The 23,617-nt window shown below is 35.9% G+C and overlaps 1 protein-coding gene across 1 annotated transcript in view; it reads left to right on the plus strand.

Annotated features, from left to right (window-relative positions):
* LEKR1 (leucine, glutamate and lysine rich 1) overlaps positions 1-23,617 on the plus strand; it is a 429,075-nt gene that overhangs the window by 344,258 nt on the left and 61,200 nt on the right. The window contains 2 exon segments of the mRNA XM_055081297.1: positions 10,089-10,166; positions 10,504-10,707. Of these exon segments, the coding sequence (XP_054937272.1) occupies positions 10,089-10,166; positions 10,504-10,707 (282 nt within the window).

The following is a 23,617-nucleotide window of genomic DNA, read 5'->3' on the forward strand; positions in this document are numbered from 1 at the left end:
TCTGTTTGTTTGTTCTTTAATTCTTCTATGTCTTTTTTAAACGTTTCTTGCATCTTCCCGATCTTTGCCTCCATTCTTTTTCTGAGGTCCTGGATCATCTTCACTATCATTATTGTGAATTCTTTTTCTGGAAGGTTGCCTATCTCCCTTCATTTAGTTGTTTTTCTGGGGTTTTATCTTGTTCCTTCATCTGGTACATAGCCCTCTGACTTTTCATCTTGTCTGTCTTTCTGTGAATGTGGTTTTTGTTCCACAGGCTGCAGGATTGTAGTTCTTCTTGCTTCTGCTGCCTGCCCTCTCTATTTCTTTTAAAAATGGTTTTATTTCAGAAATTTCAAAAATGATAGTATAAATATAGTACATCTATAATTATAACACTAAAATAGAATTTATATAATCTTTGAAAAGTAAATAAATTCTTTTACTTTGTGGTATGTAATCTGGTAGCTTTGGTTTTCAGTTCCTATATTTTAGAAGGATGAAGCTCATAAGAAATATAAATACTCAAAATTCTTAGCAACCAAATGTTGTGTTGACCATGGACTATTCCTAAGAACAATGTGTTCAGCAAAATTCTTAACAACACAAGGAAGAACAAATTCCAAAATACTCTATCAAGTTAATGTATACTTTGATTATTTGTAGCAAAATAATTTATTTTCAAAAGCCAAGAAAAAGCAAATATTCATGCTTTATAACACTGTGGTCAACAGTTCAGTAAATAATAGTTCAACTGTCTGTGTATGATAGTTGGGGTTGAAGGAATAAGTGGGCAAGAGGTCCTAGCATGACTCACTGCAACCAGCAAGAACTTTCTGATGAGAAGATACATGAAAAAAAGAAGCAAGATGGGAATTGCCAGAAAATCGTTAATCCCCACCCTCTAGTTACATCAGGGAGGGCTTTGGCCTCATGAATGTCTCATGAGGAGGGCCTGCCTCATCAGGCCACAGCCCATTTAATATTAATACATGCTTTGTGATATTTTTGTTAATTTTTAATATAATTTATGAGTGCTGAGAAATAAGAGTCAGAGTAGATTGGAGTTGGAGGGAGAAAATACCACTCAGTAAAGTCCATCAAATGAATTACCTGGAGGAAATCACTGTAGAATTGTAGAAATACTGATGCTGTTGTTTCAGTTTATAAAACTGGTGCTTCCTACCTGTGTGAGAACTTTTTAAAATTAGAAAATGGGCAGAGCATCCACTTTTAGAAAACTTGATGAAAGAGCCAGTTAAATGGTCTCATCTGCTGGAGACCTTTCTCTGTGCTTCCTGTACCTAGCTCTTCCATCTCTACTCCATCTACCCTCCTTCACTACTAGGATGAAGTTGAGTAGGGCAAGCGTGTAGGATCAGAGCCTGGGACTGCTCAGGGTGATCAGAGCCTGGGACTACTCAGGGTACTCAGAGCTCAGGAAGTCCCCAGTAGTATGTAAGTACTATTTTATTTATAGGTTAAAACCAAATTTGCAACTTGGCCATTGTTTTATGGTAAATTCAGTTTGAGGTCAAAATAATTCACTCAAAATTTTTGACATGCCATTTCTTAATAAATTGAAGATTTGCTCTATATACCCAGACCTGTTTGAACTTCCAGAAATTGGAAGGTGGTGTGAAATCAGATTTTTAAAAAATTTTAATCCTTACTCTTTGTGGAGGCTGGGGTGAGGAATGAGTTTCACCCATCCAGCTTAGGATAATTGTTTTGTTTAAAGATTTTTAAATGTTTGGATATAAGTTTTGTGGGTTTTTACTTAAGGGGAAAAGGCAGTTTTTAAATGGATGAACTTTGGGTTCTTTTTTTCCTAAGATTTATAAGAAAATATTTCCAAGGTTTATAAGAACTTGTATATTTGAAAATAGAGATTTTATCACTTAGGATTCTTTGAGCTATAAGTAACAGAGGTAGAGTGGTTTCAGGTTTAGTCAATCCAGTGACTCAACAATATCACCAAGGATCTTGATGTTCTTTCTGTCTCTATTCTGCTGCCCTCAGCACTGGCTTCACCCCAAGGCTAAGTCCCCTATGATCATGACATGGCTGCAATTCCAGGTACCACATCCAAATGTAACCACCCCAGTGGCAGGAAGGGCCTGTTTTTCTGGTGTCTCCTTAGAAGTGAGATAAAAATTTCTCAGAAGCCACCAAACAGCCCTCTTCTTACATCTCTTGGCTGGAACACTTTACATACCCTCTCTTAAATGAATCACTGGCAAGGGGAACAGGACTACCACAGTTAGCTCAGGTCAGGCAGGATTTACCCTGAGAACAGATGATAATGGGGCTCTGATGGCCAGGAAGACAGCTATAGTACATGTCCAGAAGGTAACTAGTAATGTTTACTAGAGGTAGAGTGTTAGTGATGATCTGAAAATTGATAACATTTTCTACAAATTTATTTGTGTCATAATATCTAGATTAATTTAGGGAAGACCCTCCTGAAGTAATGAAAAATATGGATGCTGTGAAATGCAACTTTATTACTTTTAAATATTTATGTAGAGAGAGAGAGAGAGAGAAAGGGAGAGAGAACTAGGAAATAATACTTTTATTTTATATATATGTATATAGGATAAGATAAGTAAATAAGACTAATAAGAAAGGCTGCTATAGAGGGTGAGAAATTTTTAGGGATTCCTGAAAGAGAATACTTACGAAGGATAATAAAAAGGGTCAGCTCTGCAGAGGAATAAACTAGAGGAAAACCAATTGTGTTGTGGGCATGTGACGGGCAGGACTTTACTTGGAATCAGTTAACACAAGAGAAGGGAGTGGGATAAGGCAAATCATCAGAACAGTGGTTCTCAAATTCCAATCTGCAGAAGAATCCTGGGTAGTTTACTGAAACTGTGTATTACAATATGACCTCCCTCACAGACCCAATCCCAGGATCAGTTTCTGGGCTCCATTCCCACAGACATTCTGGCTTTAAATTTGGGTTTGGGGTGTCCCTGAGCAATCTGCATTTGTAATGCACTCCCCCTTCCCACCACACACACATGATTCTGATTCAGGTTATCCAATGATGCCCACTCTGAGGGATCATATTTGGAACATTTAAGCCACTGGCCCCTCACCAGCCCCACCCCACCCCCAATTAACAGGTCCTGTGTGAAGCAGCATTTGCAAGGCATCTGTACCCAGAATAAAGCAATGAGTGTGGGGACTGGAGCTGGGGAGCCTGCCAGCTACTTAACCCCAGAGGCCACGGTCCCCACATCCCACGACAAACCTCCAGTGCCCCCACCGTACTCTGCCCCTTCATCACAACCTTCAGAAACAATCTAGGGCAACAATAAACAGCAAAGCAGACAACAAACCAGAATCTTAGGCTTAGGATGAACACCCAACCAAAGATTACCAGGTATGTGAGATAAACCTTCCCCCAACCTTGTTCACATGGCTCTGAATTCACACAGAAAAGCTTTAACACCTAGAGAAATTGTTCAATGGCAAACATAAGATGTTAAAATAAATTTTTAAAGTTAGGATATACTTCAAAGTATGTCCAGGATTGTAACCATTAAAGAAGAACAGGCTGTTACCAAAAAAAAGCTATTAGGAATTTTAGAGATTAAAAATATGACTCCAGAAAAATGATTCCATTCATGTTAAAAATGTATATAAATGTACATACAAATATATATGGATTCAAATTCATTGAATAAATGATTGGTAGGATTACAACAGTTCCTTCTGGAAGTGAGAGTCAAGGGTGTATAGAGATTCTTATTTCACTCTATATACTTATATAGTGCTTAAATAGCTTACAGTGTGAATGTATTCATTTTTACATATGTAATGAAAAGAACAAAATTCACTTTAAATGATTTATAATTTATCAATTACTAGTGAATATGTCTAAAGTGATATGAAATATACTTTCTAATTTGGGGACCTTTGTAACCTACTTACACTTTAATTTTATTAGCAACCACCTCCTCCTCATTTAACTAATAATTGTAAGCAATAATCAGCCATAACCAGCATAAATTTCTTGTTTATAAAGCTCTTGACCAAATAACAGCAACATTTTACACAGTTGAGATGTTCTTGGAACATTATTATTGCCTTCTAAGATATAATGTTCTCCTGGTTTTCTTCTTCTGTCATAATCCATGAGAATTTTTTGCCTAGAAAGCAGGTGGCCTGGTGGCAATCCAGTGTCAGAGTACAGATACACTTTCACATGATCCTAGATTTAACAGGCTAGGTTTCCTTCATTGACTCATTCAATACAAAATGCTCATGGAGAGGCAGTTATGTGCCATGACTCTTTTGTATACAAGCACTAGATACTGAAGTAACAAGATTGACAAGCTACAATAGGTAATTTCAGGTAACATTAAGTGCTGCAAAAATATAAAACAGGCATAAAAGAATGTGAGTGTTGGGGAAGAGTGGTATCCTTTTGATAGAGTGGCATCCCTGGGCAGATGACCTTTGAGTTAAGATCTGAGTAACAGAAAGGAGCTAACAGTGCTAATAAGCTAACATCTGGAAGCAGAGAGATCAAGGACAAAAAATTCTTGGGAGTGAGTTTTACAAGTTAAAGAAACATGAAGGCCAGTTGTGGTAGATGGAATAACGGCTTCCAAAGATTTTCATGTCCTAATCCCTGAAATCTGTGAGTACATTATCCTATGTGGCAAAAGGGATTTTGCACGTGTTTAAATTAGGGATATAGAGCTGGGGAGATTATGTTGGATTATTCAGGCAGGCTCAATGTTATAACTGCAAAGGTCCTTATAAGATGAAAGCAAGAGGGTCAAAGTCACAAAAGTGGATGTGAGGATGGAAGCAGAGGTTGGAGTAATGTGTTTTGAATATGGAAGAAGGGGCCACAAGCCAAGGAATGCATGTGGTCTCTAGAAGCTAGAAAAGGCAGGAAAACAGATTCTCCTCTAGAGCTTCCAGGGGGAACACAGCCCTCAAGACATCTTGATTTTAAGACTTCTTACCTTAGAAATGTAAGATTATAAATCTGTGTTGTTTTAAACCCCTACATTTGTGGTAATTTGTTACAGCAGCAATAAGAAATGAATATACCAGTGTGTCCAAAGCCCAGTGAGGATTTTGGATTTATGCAGAGGGAAACTACTGGAGGGTTTGGCAATAGAGTGAACTGATTTGATTTGTTTTAAAAGGTTGGCATGGCTGCTGCATGGAGAATGGACTGAAGTGGGAGTGCAAGAGCGATCAGGGAGACTAGGTGGGAGGCCCAGCGTTCATGCAAGTGAGAAGTGGCTGGTTAAGTGTAAGGCTATAGTGTGAAGATGGAGAGAAATATATGCCAGGGGTCACTCTCACAAGATTTACTGATGGAGTAGATGTGGCCAGGGAGGAAGAGGACTGGAAAAGAAAGGAAATAATAAAGGATGGGGTTTGGGGCTTTTCAGCATCAGGTAGACAGTTGAGAGGCAGTAGAGTATAGTGACTAACAGCCTGGAAGCCAAATCCAGACTGCTGGGGCAGTACTACTTAGCATTATGTCACCTTGGGCATGTTACTTACCTCTCTGTTTTCAGTTTCCTCAACTGTAACAAGGGCTGAGTAAGGGCTGGTTTGAGGTTCATGTGAGATATATAAGGTGTTGCCTATTAGGAACATTATGTGTTGGTGCCATTTAATGAAGTGGGAAAATCTGTAAAAGAAATAGATACGGGGGTGAGGGAAATACAAAACAATGCTTTTGATCTGTTGGATTTGAGATGCCTTTTGGACAGCAAAGTAGAAATATCAAGGAGGCAGTTTAAGAATGGCTATTTCACATAAAGAAGAGGAATGGTATGACCCTTGCCTTTCAAATTAGAGGAAAATATCCAACTACTCTATCTTATTTCCTTTCCTTTGATTGGCAGGAGCAGCAGGGGCCTTTCTGAAGGCTTATTCAAAGCAGTTGAAGAGAAAGGATTAACACTATTTGCTGAGGGTAAAAGAAGGAATGCAGTGTTTAAAGAGATGTAGGCATTCTTTCTATTCCTTCCAATTCCTCCCATCCTAATGAAGGGGAAGATAACAGTTGGGCAGTGAAGGGCAGACCATAAGAAGAGTGGCTTAACAGGCATGGGGGTGGGAGACGACCATAGTGAGGGGAGTTCTTGTGATGGTAGGCTGCCCAGGGAGCTTTTTTCTTTAAATTGCAGCCAAAATGTATTGTCCACATAGTAAAATAACCACTTAAAGGTGTTCTGCTGTCCCTGACTCTAGATTTGGAAAAGTGTGTATAAGAGTCTGAACATAGAGTGAAAGTTGTGGCTGGGGCTGCTGAATCTCAAAGCATTTCTAAAAGGAACGTTGTTTGATTGAAAAGTAAATGTATAAAACTTGGCAAATACAGGAATCCACAAAAAAGAACATCGTCTTTATATTTCGATATCCTTATAGTCCATTTTTCTAAGTAATGCATATTTTAAACATATTTTCACTTAGTAATATATCCTGCATATTTTTCCATGTCATTACATGATATATTTATAGTTATCAAATAGCTATGTAGTATTCTAATCTGGGGATGAATCATAACTTATTTTCTAATCCCTTGTATTTTAAAATTTCTAAATTTTTCACTTTTATAAGCAAGGTATTTTGAAATTCATAGAGATAAATCTTTCTATTCACATGCAGTTATTTCCTTAGGATAATTTTTCCTAGACTCAAACTTCTCTTTAAGACTTTTAATTCATAATGACTCATTACCTTGCAATAAGATTTTATTGATTTATAATCTCAGCAGTGTTTGTAAATACCTATTTCTCCACATCCTAGCTAATACTGGGTAGTATAACTAAGAAAAAAAAAATCCTAGTTTGATGAAAAATTGTACACCTGCATCTTTGGCTCTTTGTATTCTTTCCTTTGTGACTCACCTGAGTACAACCTTTGCTCACTTTTTAAGGGCATGTTACTCTTTTCCTTATTCTTTATTTTCTAATGTTTTACTTGGAAATAATTTCAAACTTACAAAAAGTTGTAAACATGATGATAGTACAAAGAGCACACAAATAGGCTTTACCCAGATTCATCTATTATTAATGTTTTAACCCATTTGTTTTTTCCCCTCACCCCTACCCCTGTCCCCTCAACCTTTTCTCTCTCTCTCTCTCCCCCTGAAACCCACACACAAATTTTCCTGCACCATTTGAGGATAAGTTACATACAACATGACCCTTTACTTCTAAATAGTTTAGCCTGCCTTTCCTCAGGCCAGTGATACTTCATATAACCAGGAGGGTAATCAATGTTATAATTTTACATACAATAACTACATTAATAATGTTCTAATCTAGCATCCATATTCTAATTTTCTGAGTGGGCCTTTATAGCATTTTCTCCTCTAGCACATAGTCCAGGTAGGGTCAGCCTACTTGGTATGTCTCTTTAGCCTCCTTAAATCTGGAATATTTCCAGTCTGTCTTTGTCTTTTTAAGACATGGACATTTTTGAAGAATGCAGAACCCCTCATACTTTTTTAGAACGAGCACTTCTCAGAGCACCACATCTGGAGGCACATGATCATCTGCCTCTCATTGGTGATGTTAATTTTGATCACCTCGTCAAGGAATTGCTCAATTTTTCCACTGTATTATTACTGAGGGGTTTTGTTCCCTTTCAATCAGTAAGCAGTCTATAAGAGACACTTTAGGCACATACACATGCTCTGCTTTTCATCAACACTTATCCCTAGATAGAGCATCCATTAATGATTTTTGCCTCACCTAATCTTTATGACAGTCATTGCTAGATGATGATTTTTCCAACTCCAAGTCTCCCTGACCATTTATTAGTAAGCCCTCAGCATTCTACTTTAAATAGGAGCCTCCCTTCTTCCCATTACTTATTTACTTATTGGTATGGATTCATGAACTCCCGTTTTGTTCAATGGCTTATAATTCATTATTGTACTTAATTATTTTGGCACACAAATTGTTCTAAGCTTAGCCACTGGGCGCCATTTCCGGCTGGCTCTTATGACGTTGGAACATGATCCCATCCTCTTTTATAAGCACTTCCTTACTTTTGGTATAACAAACTCTTTCACGTATAGCTACTCTGCCCCAGCCTTGGAATCACCCATTTCTCTGAGTAGTCCTTGTTCCTTTGAATGCGAATGGTATTAGAGACCAGTATCTAGGCTCTAAGTATGCTCATGTGCTGCTTGATTACGGTGATGGTTTCATGTGCTTGTACATATGTCAAATCTGTCAAATTGTGGGCAGTTTATTGTATGTTAGTATAATACTTAAAGCTATTTTACAAAAGTGGATAATAAAGGAAACATGTTTTAAAAAAACATTTTTCATAAAAGAAAAAGTAGAACTAAAGTATAGTGTTTAGGGATAAAACTTGGGCAATACAACTCCAAAAAAAAATCAGTGATTACCATAAAATTCATGAGAATGATCAATTTAGGGAGGAGGGAGCTGGCTATTATTGGGCCCAGGATATGAAGCTTCTAGGCTATCTGATTAGGTTTTATTTTTTTACCTGGATGGTAGTTGCAAGAGTTTCTTCCTTGTAATAATTCATTATATAATTGTTTACGTAATTTTCTGTAGCTTACAATTTTATCATTGTAAGCTAGAAAAGAAAATAAATGAGTAAAAATAAATGCTGTTCATATTCATGATATAAATAAATTATTGTTTATTAGGAATTAAAGTTATTCTGCAAGTAGGGCAAACCCATTCAGAATCTAACATTTTTTTGTACATTTATAAACTTATTAAAATAGCTTTCAAAGCTATTTTAAGGTACATTCATATAATAAATTATTAATGAGAAGTCTATACAAACTGGAATATTAATCTTTCTTAATATGTTAACTTTTTGAGTATTGTTACAAAACCCAATCATATAAGATCAAGACAAATGTCTATTTCAGTTTTAGAATTTCCATTTCTATTTCTCTGCTGAGGTTTTTTATTTTTTCACAAATTGAAGTAGATTTTCCTTTATGTCTTTGAGCGAGTTATAACTGTGCCTTCAGAAATCCTTGTCAGCTAATTTCAGTATCCGGGTCATCTCAGAGTCAGTCCCTATTAACTGTCTTTTCTCTTTAGAATAGGTCATGCTTTTCTGTGTCTTCCTATGTTGAGTAATTTTTTTATATTCTGGACATTCTGAATGTTATGTTATGGAAATTCTAGATTCTGTTATATTTCTCTAAATACTGTTGTTGTCGTTGGTGGTGGTAGGGGTGGTGTTGCTTTAAGCAGGCAATTAATTTGGTTGGCCTCAAAATGCAAACTCTGTCTCTATGGCAACAGCTCAAATCTCAGTTCAGTTCTTTCATCTTTAACTAGGCTGCTTGGAGTCTTCCCAGGGCACCTGTAGTTCAGGGCTCAGCCAGATATATGGGCAGAGTTTATATGCAGTATTTGGGATTCCCTCCCACTGGCTCACTCCCATTTGAGGTTCACTTTTCACTTTCCTGCAGCTGTGGTTGTCCCCAAACACTGTCTTGTAGTTCTTCAAGCCAGAATGACTGTGAGTTTTCTACCAGTTTTCTATCAGAATTTTGGTTCTCCTGTATGGTGCAGACTGGGGCCTGCCCTCAGGCTTAAAATCATTTTTTAAAAAAGCAACAAAAAACCCTGACCCCATGGCTGTCACCTCATTCTCAGTGTCAACTTTCCTCCAGAATCTTCCTGCTTTTGGTCACTTTCACATAGGGGTATTTTCTTTTGTTTGCTTTTTAAATGTTGTCTAAAGCTTAGACATTTTACTTAAATGCAGATCAGTCTGATAGGAGATTACTTGGCCATTATAGAAGTGGACTGAATATTTATTTCTTTAAAGAAATAATAATATGAAGATGCTAAGAAATTTTTTTATGTATGAGTAAAATAATGATATGGAAAAGCACATATAATTGGACTAACAGATTAGGTTATTTTTTGGCAAACAAAACCCCTTTGACTATATATTTCTAATTTCAAGGAAATCTGCATATGTAACCACAAATAGAATATAAAGATAGGAAAAGTAATAAACGAAAAACCTGTTTTTAAAAAAGGGAAAAAAATTACACTTCAACTATTTTGAAATAAAATATTTGAACCTCTTTTGTATTATTTTAGGAATAAATCTAATGAAGCTGATGAGTGTCAAAGAGAACTTAGAAAACTGAAGTTCGAATCCATTATTTCTGAGTCACGGTATACACTGCAAATTTTTTATTTAATAGTTTTAGTAATTGAATTTGAAACCATATTTTAAATAACATTTAAAATGTACTTAGCTTTTCTTATTGTATTGTTTACATAAACAATACCTAATTCAAGTTTATAATATATTGAAGCTATTGACTGATTTTGCCTTTGCCTGGATGGGAAAATTTTTAAATCGCAGAACTATTCATTTACATAACGTTCTTATTTTAAAAATTAAAGTTATACTCTTTAGTTTTAAATGAGATATTTATATATCTTTGATAAACATAAAAATATAGTATTTAATGCATATTGGTTGTTTTTTTTTCTTATTCCATTTTAGGCACACCAGATTGCTTAAAGAAAAGGAAGACTCTTTAATGACTTGTCAACAAATATATAAAACTTTACAGGAAGAACTGACTGCAAAAGAAAGGCAAGAAGCTGACTTAAAAAGAAGAATTAATCTTGCAGAAAATGAACTGGAAGTAACCAAGACTCTTCTGAATCAGACAAAGCAAGAGGTTGTAACACTGAAAAGTGAAAGGTGCAGTCAAGAATAATTTCTTCCAAATATATTTTATGTTTAAGTCAGTATTCCATATATATTCGAAACATCAAGGTCCTATATAGTTTGATAACAGTGAAATCACAGGATTAAAGATATATTTCACCTGAAAGGTCATTGCATTCCACCACCTCATTTTACAAGTGATTAAACTGAATCCCAAATTGGTTAAATGACTTGCTTAACATCACACAGTTAGTGCAAGTAGAGATGGAACCCACATGGCATTTGGTGTTAGATTTTTGTTGAAAAGAATCAAAAAGATCATGTGTGGGACTTATACTACTGAGCTTTACCTCAGCCAATAATTGGTGGATTCTATCATTTTCCAACAGAAAAACATCTTTTTATGTCACTTTTTCCTTTTATTAGCTCCTACTTTTCTTCTCTCTTTGTTATTTGTCAATACCTGTTATTGGGGACTCTCCACAAGCAAAGATACCTCTGGTGTTGCATTAGTATCAAGGATACTAAGAAGCATATTCCTCCACACAATCTAGATATTTTTGCTCAGTTAATTTGTCTTTAAATTAAACTTATCTGTACTTAGTATCTCAACCCTGCTTTCTTTCTTTTTGTTTTCATTTGCCTGATATGTCTTTTATTCTTTCTGAGTCCTTTTGTTTTGAATTCATATTGATATATAGCACAAATTTGGGGGGGTTGTTGGTTTTTATTAAATCTAGGAGTCTTTAAGGGGACATATTATGCCATTTACATTTATTGATATAACTATTATATTCCATAAGAACAGAAGTTCCAAAAGGGCAAGAATTTTTGTCTTGTATTATTCTCTGTGTATAGAAGGCACAATTGGCTATTTGTTTTTCATTCTTCTATCATATTCTTTTCATTGGAGTAGAATTGTTTTACAATGTTGGCTTAGTTTCTGCTGTACAATGAAGTGAATCAGCTATATGTATACCTATATCCCCTCCCTCTTGGACCTCCCTCCCACTCCCTCCCCCATCACACCCATCATGGAGCACAGGAGCTGTGCTTCCTGTGCTTTATAGCATGTTCCCACTAGCTAGCTATTTTTTATGCATGGTAGTGTATATATGTCAATCCTAATCTCCCAGTTCATCCCACCCTCCTCTTCCCCCTCTGTGTCCACATGTCCGTTCTCTACGTCTACCTCTCTATTCCTGCCCTGCAAATGGGTTCATCTGTACCATTTTTCTAGATTCCACATATATGCGTCAATATATGATATTTGTTTTTCTCTTTCTGACTTACTTCACTCTGTATGACAAACTCTAGACCATCCACATCTCTACAAATGACCCAATTTCATTTCTTTTTATGGCTGAGTAATATTACATTATGTATATGTACCACATCTCCTTTATCCATCTGTTGATGGACATTTAGTGTGTTTCCATGTCCTGGCTATTGTAAATAGTGCTGCAGTGAACATTGGGGTACCTGTGTCTTTATGAATTATTGTTTTCTCAAGGTATATGCCCAGTAGAGGGACTGCTGGATCATATGGTAGTTCTATTTTTAGTTTCTTAAGGAGCCTCCATACTGTTCTTCACAGTGCCTGTATCGATTTACATTCCCACCAACAGTGCAAGAGGGTTCCCTTTTCTCCACACCCTCTCCAGCATTTATTATTAGTAGATTTTTTGATGATGGCCATTCTGACTTGTGTTAGGTGATACCTCATTGTAGTTTTGATTTGCATTTCTCTAATAATTTGTGATTTTGAGCATTTTTTCACGTGCCTCTTGGCCATCTGTATGTCTTCTTTGGTGAAATGTCTATTTAGGTCTTCCGCCCATTTTTTGATTGGGTTGTTTTCTTGATATTGAGCTCCATGAGCTGTTTGTATATTTTGGAGATTAATCCTTGGTCCGTTGCTATTTTCATTACTCTAGGAGGTGGGTCATAAAAGATCTTGCTGTGATTTATGTCAAAGAATGTTTTTCCTATGTTTTCCTCTAAGAGTTTTATAGTGTTCAGTCTTACATTTAGGTATTTAATCCATTTTGAGTTTACTTTTCTGTATGGTGTTAGGTTGTGCTCTAATTTCATTCTTTTACATGTAGCTGTCCAGTTTTCCCAGCACTACTTATTAAAGAGGCTGTCTTTTCTCCATTGGTGTCAGAGTACAGATACACTTTCACATGATCCTAGATTTAACAGGCTAGGTTTCCTTCATTGACTCATTCAATACAAAATGCTCATGGAGAGGCAGTTATGTGCCATGACTCTTTTGTATACAAGCACTAGATACTGAAGTAACAAGATTGACAAGCTACAATAGGTAATTTCAGGTAACATTAAGTGCTGCAAAAATATAAAACAGGCATAAAAGAATGTGAGTGTTGGGGAAGAGTGGTATCCTTTTGATAGAGTGGCATCCCTGGGCAGATGACCTTTGAGTTAAGATCTGAGTAACAGAAAGGAGCTAACAGTGCTAATAAGCTAACATCTGGAAGCAGAGAGATCAAGGACAAAAAATTCTTGGGAGTGAGTTTTACAAGTTAAAGAAACATGAAGGCCAGTTGTGGTAGATGGAATAACGGCTTCCAAAGATTTTCATGTCCTAATCCCTGAAATCTGTGAGTACATTATCCTATGTGGCAAAAGGGATTTTGCACGTGTTTAAATTAGGGATATAGAGCTGGGGAGATTATGTTGGATTATTCAGGCAGGCTCAATGTTATAACTGCAAAGGTCCTTATAAGATGAAAGCAAGAGGGTCAAAGTCACAAAAGTGGATGTGAGGATGGAAGCAGAGGTTGGAGTAATGTGTTTTGAATATGGAAGAAGGGGCCACAAGCCAAGGAATGCATGTGGTCTCTAGAAGCTAGAAAAGGCAGGAAAACAGATTCTCCTCTAGAGCTTCCAGGGGGAACACAGCCCTCAAGACATCTTGATTTTAAGACTTCTTACCTTAGAAATGTAAGATTATAAATCTGTGTTGTTTTAAACCCCTACATTTGTGGTAATTTGTTACAGCAGCAATAAGAAATGAATATACCAGTGTGTCCAAAGCCCAGTGAGGATTTTGGATTTATGCAGAGGGAAACTACTGGAGGGTTTGGCAATAGAGTGAACTGATTTGATTTGTTTTAAAAGGTTGGCATGGCTGCTGCATGGAGAATGGACTGAAGTGGGAGTGCAAGAGCGATCAGGGAGACTAGGTGGGAGGCCCAGCGTTCATGCAAGTGAGAAGTGGCTGGTTAAGTGTAAGGCTATAGTGTGAAGATGGAGAGAAATATATGCCAGGGGTCACTCTCACAAGATTTACTGATGGAGTAGATGTGGCCAGGGAGGAAGAGGACTGGAAAAGAAAGGAAATAATAAAGGATGGGGTTTGGGGCTTTTCAGCATCAGGTAGACAGTTGAGAGGCAGTAGAGTATAGTGACTAACAGCCTGGAAGCCAAATCCAGACTGCTGGGGCAGTACTACTTAGCATTATGTCACCTTGGGCATGTTACTTACCTCTCTGTTTTCAGTTTCCTCAACTGTAACAAGGGCTGAGTAAGGGCTGGTTTGAGGTTCATGTGAGATATATAAGGTGTTGCCTATTAGGAACATTATGTGTTGGTGCCATTTAATGAAGTGGGAAAATCTGTAAAAGAAATAGATACGGGGGTGAGGGAAATACAAAACAATGCTTTTGATCTGTTGGATTTGAGATGCCTTTTGGACAGCAAAGTAGAAATATCAAGGAGGCAGTTTAAGAATGGCTATTTCACATAAAGAAGAGGAATGGTATGACCCTTGCCTTTCAAATTAGAGGAAAATATCCAACTACTCTATCTTATTTCCTTTCCTTTGATTGGCAGGAGCAGCAGGGGCCTTTCTGAAGGCTTATTCAAAGCAGTTGAAGAGAAAGGATTAACACTATTTGCTGAGGGTAAAAGAAGGAATGCAGTGTTTAAAGAGATGTAGGCATTCTTTCTATTCCTTCCAATTCCTCCCATCCTAATGAAGGGGAAGATAACAGTTGGGCAGTGAAGGGCAGACCATAAGAAGAGTGGCTTAACAGGCATGGGGGTGGGAGACGACCATAGTGAGGGGAGTTCTTGTGATGGTAGGCTGCCCAGGGAGCTTTTTTCTTTAAATTGCAGCCAAAATGTATTGTCCACATAGTAAAATAACCACTTAAAGGTGTTCTGCTGTCCCTGACTCTAGATTTGGAAAAGTGTGTATAAGAGTCTGAACATAGAGTGAAAGTTGTGGCTGGGGCTGCTGAATCTCAAAGCATTTCTAAAAGGAACGTTGTTTGATTGAAAAGTAAATGTATAAAACTTGGCAAATACAGGAATCCACAAAAAAGAACATCGTCTTTATATTTCGATATCCTTATAGTCCATTTTTCTAAGTAATGCATATTTTAAACATATTTTCACTTAGTAATATATCCTGCATATTTTTCCATGTCATTACATGATATATTTATAGTTATCAAATAGCTATGTAGTATTCTAATCTGGGGATGAATCATAACTTATTTTCTAATCCCTTGTATTTTAAAATTTCTAAATTTTTCACTTTTATAAGCAAGGTATTTTGAAATTCATAGAGATAAATCTTTCTATTCACATGCAGTTATTTCCTTAGGATAATTTTTCCTAGACTCAAACTTCTCTTTAAGACTTTTAATTCATAATGACTCATTACCTTGCAATAAGATTTTATTGATTTATAATCTCAGCAGTGTTTGTAAATACCTATTTCTCCACATCCTAGCTAATACTGGGTAGTATAACTAAGAAAAAAAAAATCCTAGTTTGATGAAAAATTGTACACCTGCATCTTTGGCTCTTTGTATTCTTTCCTTTGTGACTCACCTGAGTACAACCTTTGCTCACTTTTTAAGGGCATGTTACTCTTTTCCTTATTCTTTATTTTCTAATGTTTTACTTGGAAATAATTTCAAACTTACAAAAAGTTGTAAACATGATGATAGTACAAAGAGCACACAAATAGGCTTTACCCAGATTCATCTATTATTAATGTTTTAACCCATTTGTTTTTTCCCCTCACCCCTACCCCTGTCCCCTCAACCTTTTCTCTCTCTCTCTCTCCCCCTGAAACCCACACACAAATTTTCCTGCACCATTTGAGGATAAGTTACATACAACATGACCCTTTACTTCTAAATAGTTTAGCCTGCCTTTCCTCAGGCCAGTGATACTTCATATAACCAGGAGGGTAATCAATGTTATAATTTTACATACAATAACTACATTAATAATGTTCTAATCTAGCATCCATATTCTAATTTTCTGAGTGGGCCTTTATAGCATTTTCTCCTCTAGCACATAGTCCAGGTAGGGTCAGCCTACTTGGTATGTCTCTTTAGCCTCCTTAAATCTGGAATATTTCCAGTCTGTCTTTGTCTTTTTAAGACATGGACATTTTTGAAGAATGCAGAACCCCTCATACTTTTTTAGAACGAGCACTTCTCAGAGCACCACATCTGGAGGCACATGATCATCTGCCTCTCATTGGTGATGTTAATTTTGATCACCTCGTCAAGGAATTGCTCAATTTTTCCACTGTATTATTACTGAGGGGTTTTGTTCCCTTTCAATCAGTAAGCAGTCTATAAGAGACACTTTAGGCACATACACATGCTCTGCTTTTCATCAACACTTATCCCTAGATAGAGCATCCATTAATGATTTTTGCCTCACCTAATCTTTATGACAGTCATTGCTAGATGATGATTTTTCCAACTCCAAGTCTCCCTGACCATTTATTAGTAAGCCCTCAGCATTCTACTTTAAATAGGAGCCTCCCTTCTTCCCATTACTTATTTACTTATTGGTATGGATTCATGAACTCCCGTTTTGTTCAATGGCTTATAATTCATTATTGTACTTAATTATTTTGGCACACAAATTGTTCTAAGCTTAGCCACTGGGCGCCATTTCCGGCTGGCTCTTATGACGTTGGAACATGATCCCATCCTCTTTTATAAGCACTTCCTTACTTTTGGTATAACAAACTCTTTCACGTATAGCTACTCTGCCCCAGCCTTGGAATCACCCATTTCTCTGAGTAGTCCTTGTTCCTTTGAATGCGAATGGTATTAGAGACCAGTATCTAGGCTCTAAGTATGCTCATGTGCTGCTTGATTACGGTGATGGTTTCATGTGCTTGTACATATGTCAAATCTGTCAAATTGTGGGCAGTTTATTGTATGTTAGTATAATACTTAAAGCTATTTTACAAAAGTGGATAATAAAGGAAACATGTTTTAAAAAAACATTTTTCATAAAAGAAAAAGTAGAACTAAAGTATAGTGTTTAGGGATAAAACTTGGGCAATACAACTCCAAAAAAAAATCAGTGATTACCATAAAATTCATGAGAATGATCAATTTAGGGAGGAGGGAGCTGGCTATTATTGGGCCCAGGATATGAAGCTTCTAGGCTATCTGATTAGGTTTTATTTTTTTACCTGGATGGTAGTTGCAAGAGTTTCTTCCTTGTAATAATTCATTATATAATTGTTTACGTAATTTTCTGTAGCTTACAATTTTATCATTGTAAGCTAGAAAAGAAAATAAATGAGTAAAAATAAATGCTGTTCATATTCATGATATAAATAAATTATTGTTTATTAGGAATTAAAGTTATTCTGCAAGTAGGGCAAACCCATTCAGAATCTAACATTTTTTTGTACATTTATAAACTTATTAAAATAGCTTTCAAAGCTATTTTAAGGTACATTCATATAATAAATTATTAATGAGAAGTCTATACAAACTGGAATATTAATCTTTCTTAATATGTTAACTTTTTGAGTATTGTTACAAAACCCAATCATATAAGATCAAGACAAATGTCTATTTCAGTTTTAGAATTTCCATTTCTATTTCTCTGCTGAGGTTTTTTATTTTTTCACAAATTGAAGTAGATTTTCCTTTATGTCTTTGAGCGAGTTATAACTGTGCCTTCAGAAATCCTTGTCAGCTAATTTCAGTATCCGGGTCATCTCAGAGTCAGTCCCTATTAACTGTCTTTTCTCTTTAGAATAGGTCATGCTTTTCTGTGTCTTCCTATGTTGAGTAATTTTTTTATATTCTGGACATTCTGAATGTTATGTTATGGAAATTCTAGATTCTGTTATATTTCTCTAAATACTGTTGTTGTCGTTGGTGGTGGTAGGGGTGGTGTTGCTTTAAGCAGGCAATTAATTTGGTTGGCCTCAAAATGCAAACTCTGTCTCTATGGCAACAGCTCAAATCTCAGTTCAGTTCTTTCATCTTTAACTAGGCTGCTTGGAGTCTTCCCAGGGCACCTGTAGTTCAGGGCTCAGCCAGATATATGGGCAGAGTTTATATGCAGTATTTGGGATTCCCTCCCACTGGCTCACTCCCATTTGAGGTTCACTTTTCACTTTCCTGCAGCTGTGGTTGTCCCCAAACACTGTCTTGTAGTTCTTCAAGCCAGAATGACTGTGAGTTTTCTACCAGTTTTCTATCAGAATTTTGGTTCTCCTGTATGGTGCAGACTGGGGCCTGCCCTCAGGCTTAAAATCATTTTTTAAAAAAGCAACAAAAAACCCTGACCCCATGGCTGTCACCTCATTCTCAGTGTCAACTTTCCTCCAGAATCTTCCTGCTTTTGGTCACTTTCACATAGGGGTATTTTCTTTTGTTTGCTTTTTAAATGTTGTCTAAAGCTTAGACATTTTACTTAAATGCAGATCAGTCTGATAGGAGATTACTTGGCCATTATAGAAGTGGACTGAATATTTATTTCTTTAAAGAAATAATAATATGAAGATGCTAAGAAATTTTTTTATGTATGAGTAAAATAATGATATGGAAAAGCACATATAATTGGACTAACAGATTAGGTTATTTTTTGGCAAACAAAACCCCTTTGACTATATATTTCTAATTTCAAGGAAATCTGCATATGTAACCACAAATAGAATATAAAGATAGGAAAAGTAATAAACGAAAAACCTGTTTTTAAAAAAGGGAAAAAAATTACACTTCAACTATTTTGAAATAAAATATTTGAACCTCTTTTGTATTATTTTAGGAATAAATCTAATGAAGCTGATGAGTGTCAAAGAGAACTTAGAAAACTGAAGTTCGAATCCATTATTTCTGAGTCACGGTATACACTGCAAATTTTTTATTTAATAGTTTTAGTAATTGAATTTGAAACCATATTTTAAATAACATTTAAAATGTACTTAGCTTTTCTTATTGTATTGTTTACATAAACAATACCTAATTCAAGTTTATAATATATTGAAGCTATTGACTGATTTTGCCTTTGCCTGGATGGGAAAATTTTTAAATCGCAGAACTATTCATTTACATAACGTTCTTATTTTAAAAATTAAAGTTATACTCTTTAGTTTTAAATGAGATATTTATATATCTTTGATAAACATAAAAATATAGTATTTAATGCATATTGGTTGTTTTTTTTTCTTATTCCATTTTAGGCACACCAGATTGCTTAAAGAAAAGGAAGACTCTTTAATGACTTGTCAACAAATATATAAAACTTTACAGGAAGAACTGACTGCAAAAGAAAGGCAAGAAGCTGACTTAAAAAGAAGAATTAATCTTGCAGAAAATGAACTGGAAGTAACCAAGACTCTTCTGAATCAGACAAAGCAAGAGGTTGTAACACTGAAAAGTGAAAGGTGCAGTCAAGAATAATTTCTTCCAAATATATTTTATGTTTAAGTCAGTATTCCATATATATTCGAAACATCAAGGTCCTATATAGTTTGATAACAGTGAAATCACAGGATTAAAGATATATTTCACCTGAAAGGTCATTGCATTCCACCACCTCATTTTACAAGTGATTAAACTGAATCCCAAATTGGTTAAATGACTTGCTTAACATCACACAGTTAGTGCAAGTAGAGATGGAACCCACATGGCATTTGGTGTTAGATTTTTGTTGAAAAGAATCAAAAAGATCATGTGTGGGACTTATACTACTGAGCTTTACCTCAGCCAATAATTGGTGGATTCTATCATTTTCCAACAGAAAAACATCTTTTTATGTCACTTTTTCCTTTTATTAGCTCCTACTTTTCTTCTCTCTTTGTTATTTGTCAATACCTGTTATTGGGGACTCTCCACAAGCAAAGATACCTCTGGTGTTGCATTAGTATCAAGGATACTAAGAAGCATATTCCTCCACACAATCTAGATATTTTTGCTCAGTTAATTTGTCTTTAAATTAAACTTATCTGTACTTAGTATCTCAACCCTGCTTTCTTTCTTTTTGTTTTCATTTGCCTGATATGTCTTTTATTCTTTCTGAGTCCTTTTGTTTTGAATTCATATTGATATATAGCACAAATTTGGGGGGGTTGTTGGTTTTTATTAAATCTAGGAGTCTTTAAGGGGACATATTATGCCATTTACATTTATTGATATAACTATTATATTCCATAAGAACAGAAGTTCCAAAAGGGCAAGAATTTTTGTCTTGTATTATTCTCTGTGTATAGAAGGCACAATTGGCTATTTGTTTTTCATTCTTCTATCATATTCTTTTCATTGGAGTAGAATTGTTTTACAATGTTGGCTTAGTTTCTGCTGTACAATGAAGTGAATCAGCTATATGTATACCTATATCCCCTCCCTCTTGGACCTCCCTCCCACTCCCTCCCCCATCACACCCATCATGGAGCACAGGAGCTGTGCTTCCTGTGCTTTATAGCATGTTCCCACTAGCTAGCTATTTTTTATGCATGGTAGTGTATATATGTCAATCCTAATCTCCCAGTTCATCCCACCCTCCTCTTCCCCCTCTGTGTCCACATGTCCGTTCTCTACGTCTACCTCTCTATTCCTGCCCTGCAAATGGGTTCATCTGTACCATTTTTCTAGATTCCACATATATGCGTCAATATATGATATTTGTTTTTCTCTTTCTGACTTACTTCACTCTGTATGACAAACTCTAGACCATCCACATCTCTACAAATGACCCAATTTCATTTCTTTTTATGGCTGAGTAATATTACATTATGTATATGTACCACATCTCCTTTATCCATCTGTTGATGGACATTTAGTGTGTTTCCATGTCCTGGCTATTGTAAATAGTGCTGCAGTGAACATTGGGGTACCTGTGTCTTTATGAATTATTGTTTTCTCAAGGTATATGCCCAGTAGAGGGACTGCTGGATCATATGGTAGTTCTATTTTTAGTTTCTTAAGGAGCCTCCATACTGTTCTTCACAGTGCCTGTATCGATTTACATTCCCACCAACAGTGCAAGAGGGTTCCCTTTTCTCCACACCCTCTCCAGCATTTATTATTAGTAGATTTTTTGATGATGGCCATTCTGACTTGTGTTAGGTGATACCTCATTGTAGTTTTGATTTGCATTTCTCTAATAATTTGTGATTTTGAGCATTTTTTCACGTGCCTCTTGGCCATCTGTATGTCTTCTTTGGTGAAATGTCTATTTAGGTCTTCCGCCCATTTTTTGATTGGGTTGTTTTCTTGATACTGTCCAGTTTTCCCAGCACTACTTATTAAAGAGGCTGTCTTTTCTCCATTGTATGTTCTTGCCTCCTTCGTCATAAATTAGGTGACCATATGTGCATGGGTTTACCTCTGGGCTTTCTATCCTGTACCATTGCTCTATATTTCTGTTTTCTGTTTTGCCAGTACCATACTGTCTTGATTACTGTAGGTTTGTAGTATAGTTTGAAGTCAGGGAGGCTGATTCCTCCAACTCCGTTTTTCTTTCTCAAGATTGCTTTGGCTATTCACGGTCTTTTGTGTTTCCATACAAATTATGAAATTTTTTGTTGTAATTCTGTGAAGAAAGCTATTGGTAATTTGATAGGGCTTGCATTGAATCTGTAGATTGCTTTGGGTAATATAGTCATTTTCACAATATTGATTCTTCCAATCCAGGAACATGGTATATTTCTCCATCTGTTTATGTCATCTTTGATTTCTTTCATCAGTGTCTTTTGCCTCTTTAGGTAGGTTTATTCCTAGGTATTTTATTCTTTTTGTTGTGATGGTAAATGGGGTTGTTTCCTTAATTTCTCTTTCTGATTTTTCCTTGTTAGTGTATCGGAGCGCCACAGATTTCTGTGCATTAATTTTGTATCCTGCAACCTTACCAAATTCATTGATTAGTTCTTTCTGGTGGCATCTTTAGGATTTTCTGGGTATAGTATCATGTCATCTGCAAACAGTGATAATTTTACTTCTTCTTTTCCAATTTGTATTCCTTTTATTTCTTTTTTATCTCTGATTACCATGGCTAAAACTTCCAAAACTATCTTGAATAAGAGTGGCGAGTGTGGACATCTTTGTCTTGCGAGACTGGACATCCTTGTCTTGTTCCTGATCTTAGTGGAAATGCTTTCAGGTTTTCACCATTGAGAATGATGTTTGCTGTGGGTTTGTCATATGTGGATGGCCTCTATTATGTTGAGGTAGGTTCCCTCTATGCCCATTTTCTGGAGAGTTTTTATCATGAATCGGTGTTGAATTTTGTCAAAAGCTCTTTCTGCATCTATTAAAATGATCATATGGTTTTTATTCCTTAATTTGTTAATATGGTATATCACATTGATTGATTTGCGTATATTGAAGAATCCTTCCATCCCTGGGATAAATCCCACCTGATCATAGTGTACAATCCTTTTAAGGTGTTGTTGGATTCTTTTTGCTAGTATTTTGTTGAGGATTTTTGCATTTATGTTAATCAGTGATATTGGTCTGTAATTTTCTTTTTTTGTGATATCTTTGTCTGGTTTTGGTATCAGGGTGATGGTGGCCTTGTATAATGAATTTGGGAGTGTTCCTCCGTCTGCAATTTTTTGGAAGAGTTTGAGAAGGATGGGTGTTAGCTCTTCTCTAAATGTTTGAAAGAATTCACCTGTGAAACCATCTGGTCCTGGACTTTTGTTTGTTGGAATATTTTAAATTACAGTTTCAATTTCATTATCTGAGATAGGTCTCTTCACATTTTCTAATTCTTACTGGTTCAGTCTTGGATAATTGTACCTTTCCAAGAATTTGTCCACTTCTTCGAGGTTGTCCATTTTATTGGCATATAGTTTTTTGTAGTAGTCTCTTATAATCCTTTGTATTTCTGCAGTGTCAGTTGTTACTTCTCCTTTTTCATTTCTAATTCTATTGATTTGAGTCTTCTCCCTTTTTTTCTTGATGAGTCTGGCTAAAGGTTTATCAATTTTGTTTATCTTCTCAAAGAGCCAGCTTTTACTTTTATTGATCATTGCTATTGTTTTCTTCATTTCTATTTCATTTATTTCTGCTCTGATTTTTATGATTTCTCTCCTTCTACTGACTTTGGGTTTTCTTTGTTCTTCTTTCTCTAGTTGCTTGAGGTGTAAGGTTAGATTGTTTATTTGACACTTTTCTTGTTTCTTGAGGTGAAATCGAATTCTATAAAATTCCCTCTTAGAACTGCTTTTGCTGCATCCCATAGGTTTTGAGTTCTGTTTTCATAGTCATTTGTTTCTTTGTATTTTTTGATTTCTTCTTTGATTTCTTCAGTGATCTCTTGGTTATTTAGTAGCACACTGCTTAGCCTCCATGTATTTGTGGTTTTTACAGGTTTTTTTTCCTGTAATTGATTACTAATCTCATAGTGTTGTTGTCAGAAAAGATGCTTGATACAATTTCAGTTTTCTTAAATTTTCTTAAATTTTCCGAGGCTTGATGTGATCTCCCCTGGAGAATGTTCTGTGTGCACTTGAGAAGAAAGTGTATTCTGCCACTTTTGGGTGGAATGTTCTATAAATATAAATTAAATCTATCTGGTCTACTGTGTCATTTAAAGCTTGCACTTCCTCATTTATTTTCTGTTTGGATGATCTGTCCATTGGTGTAAGTGGGGTGTTAAAGTCCCCTACTATTATTGTGTTACTGTC

The sequence above is a fragment of the Physeter macrocephalus genome, chromosome 1 (genome assembly GCF_002837175.3).
Source record: "Physeter macrocephalus isolate SW-GA chromosome 1, ASM283717v5, whole genome shotgun sequence".
Taxonomy (NCBI): Eukaryota; Metazoa; Chordata; class Mammalia; order Artiodactyla; family Physeteridae; genus Physeter; species Physeter macrocephalus.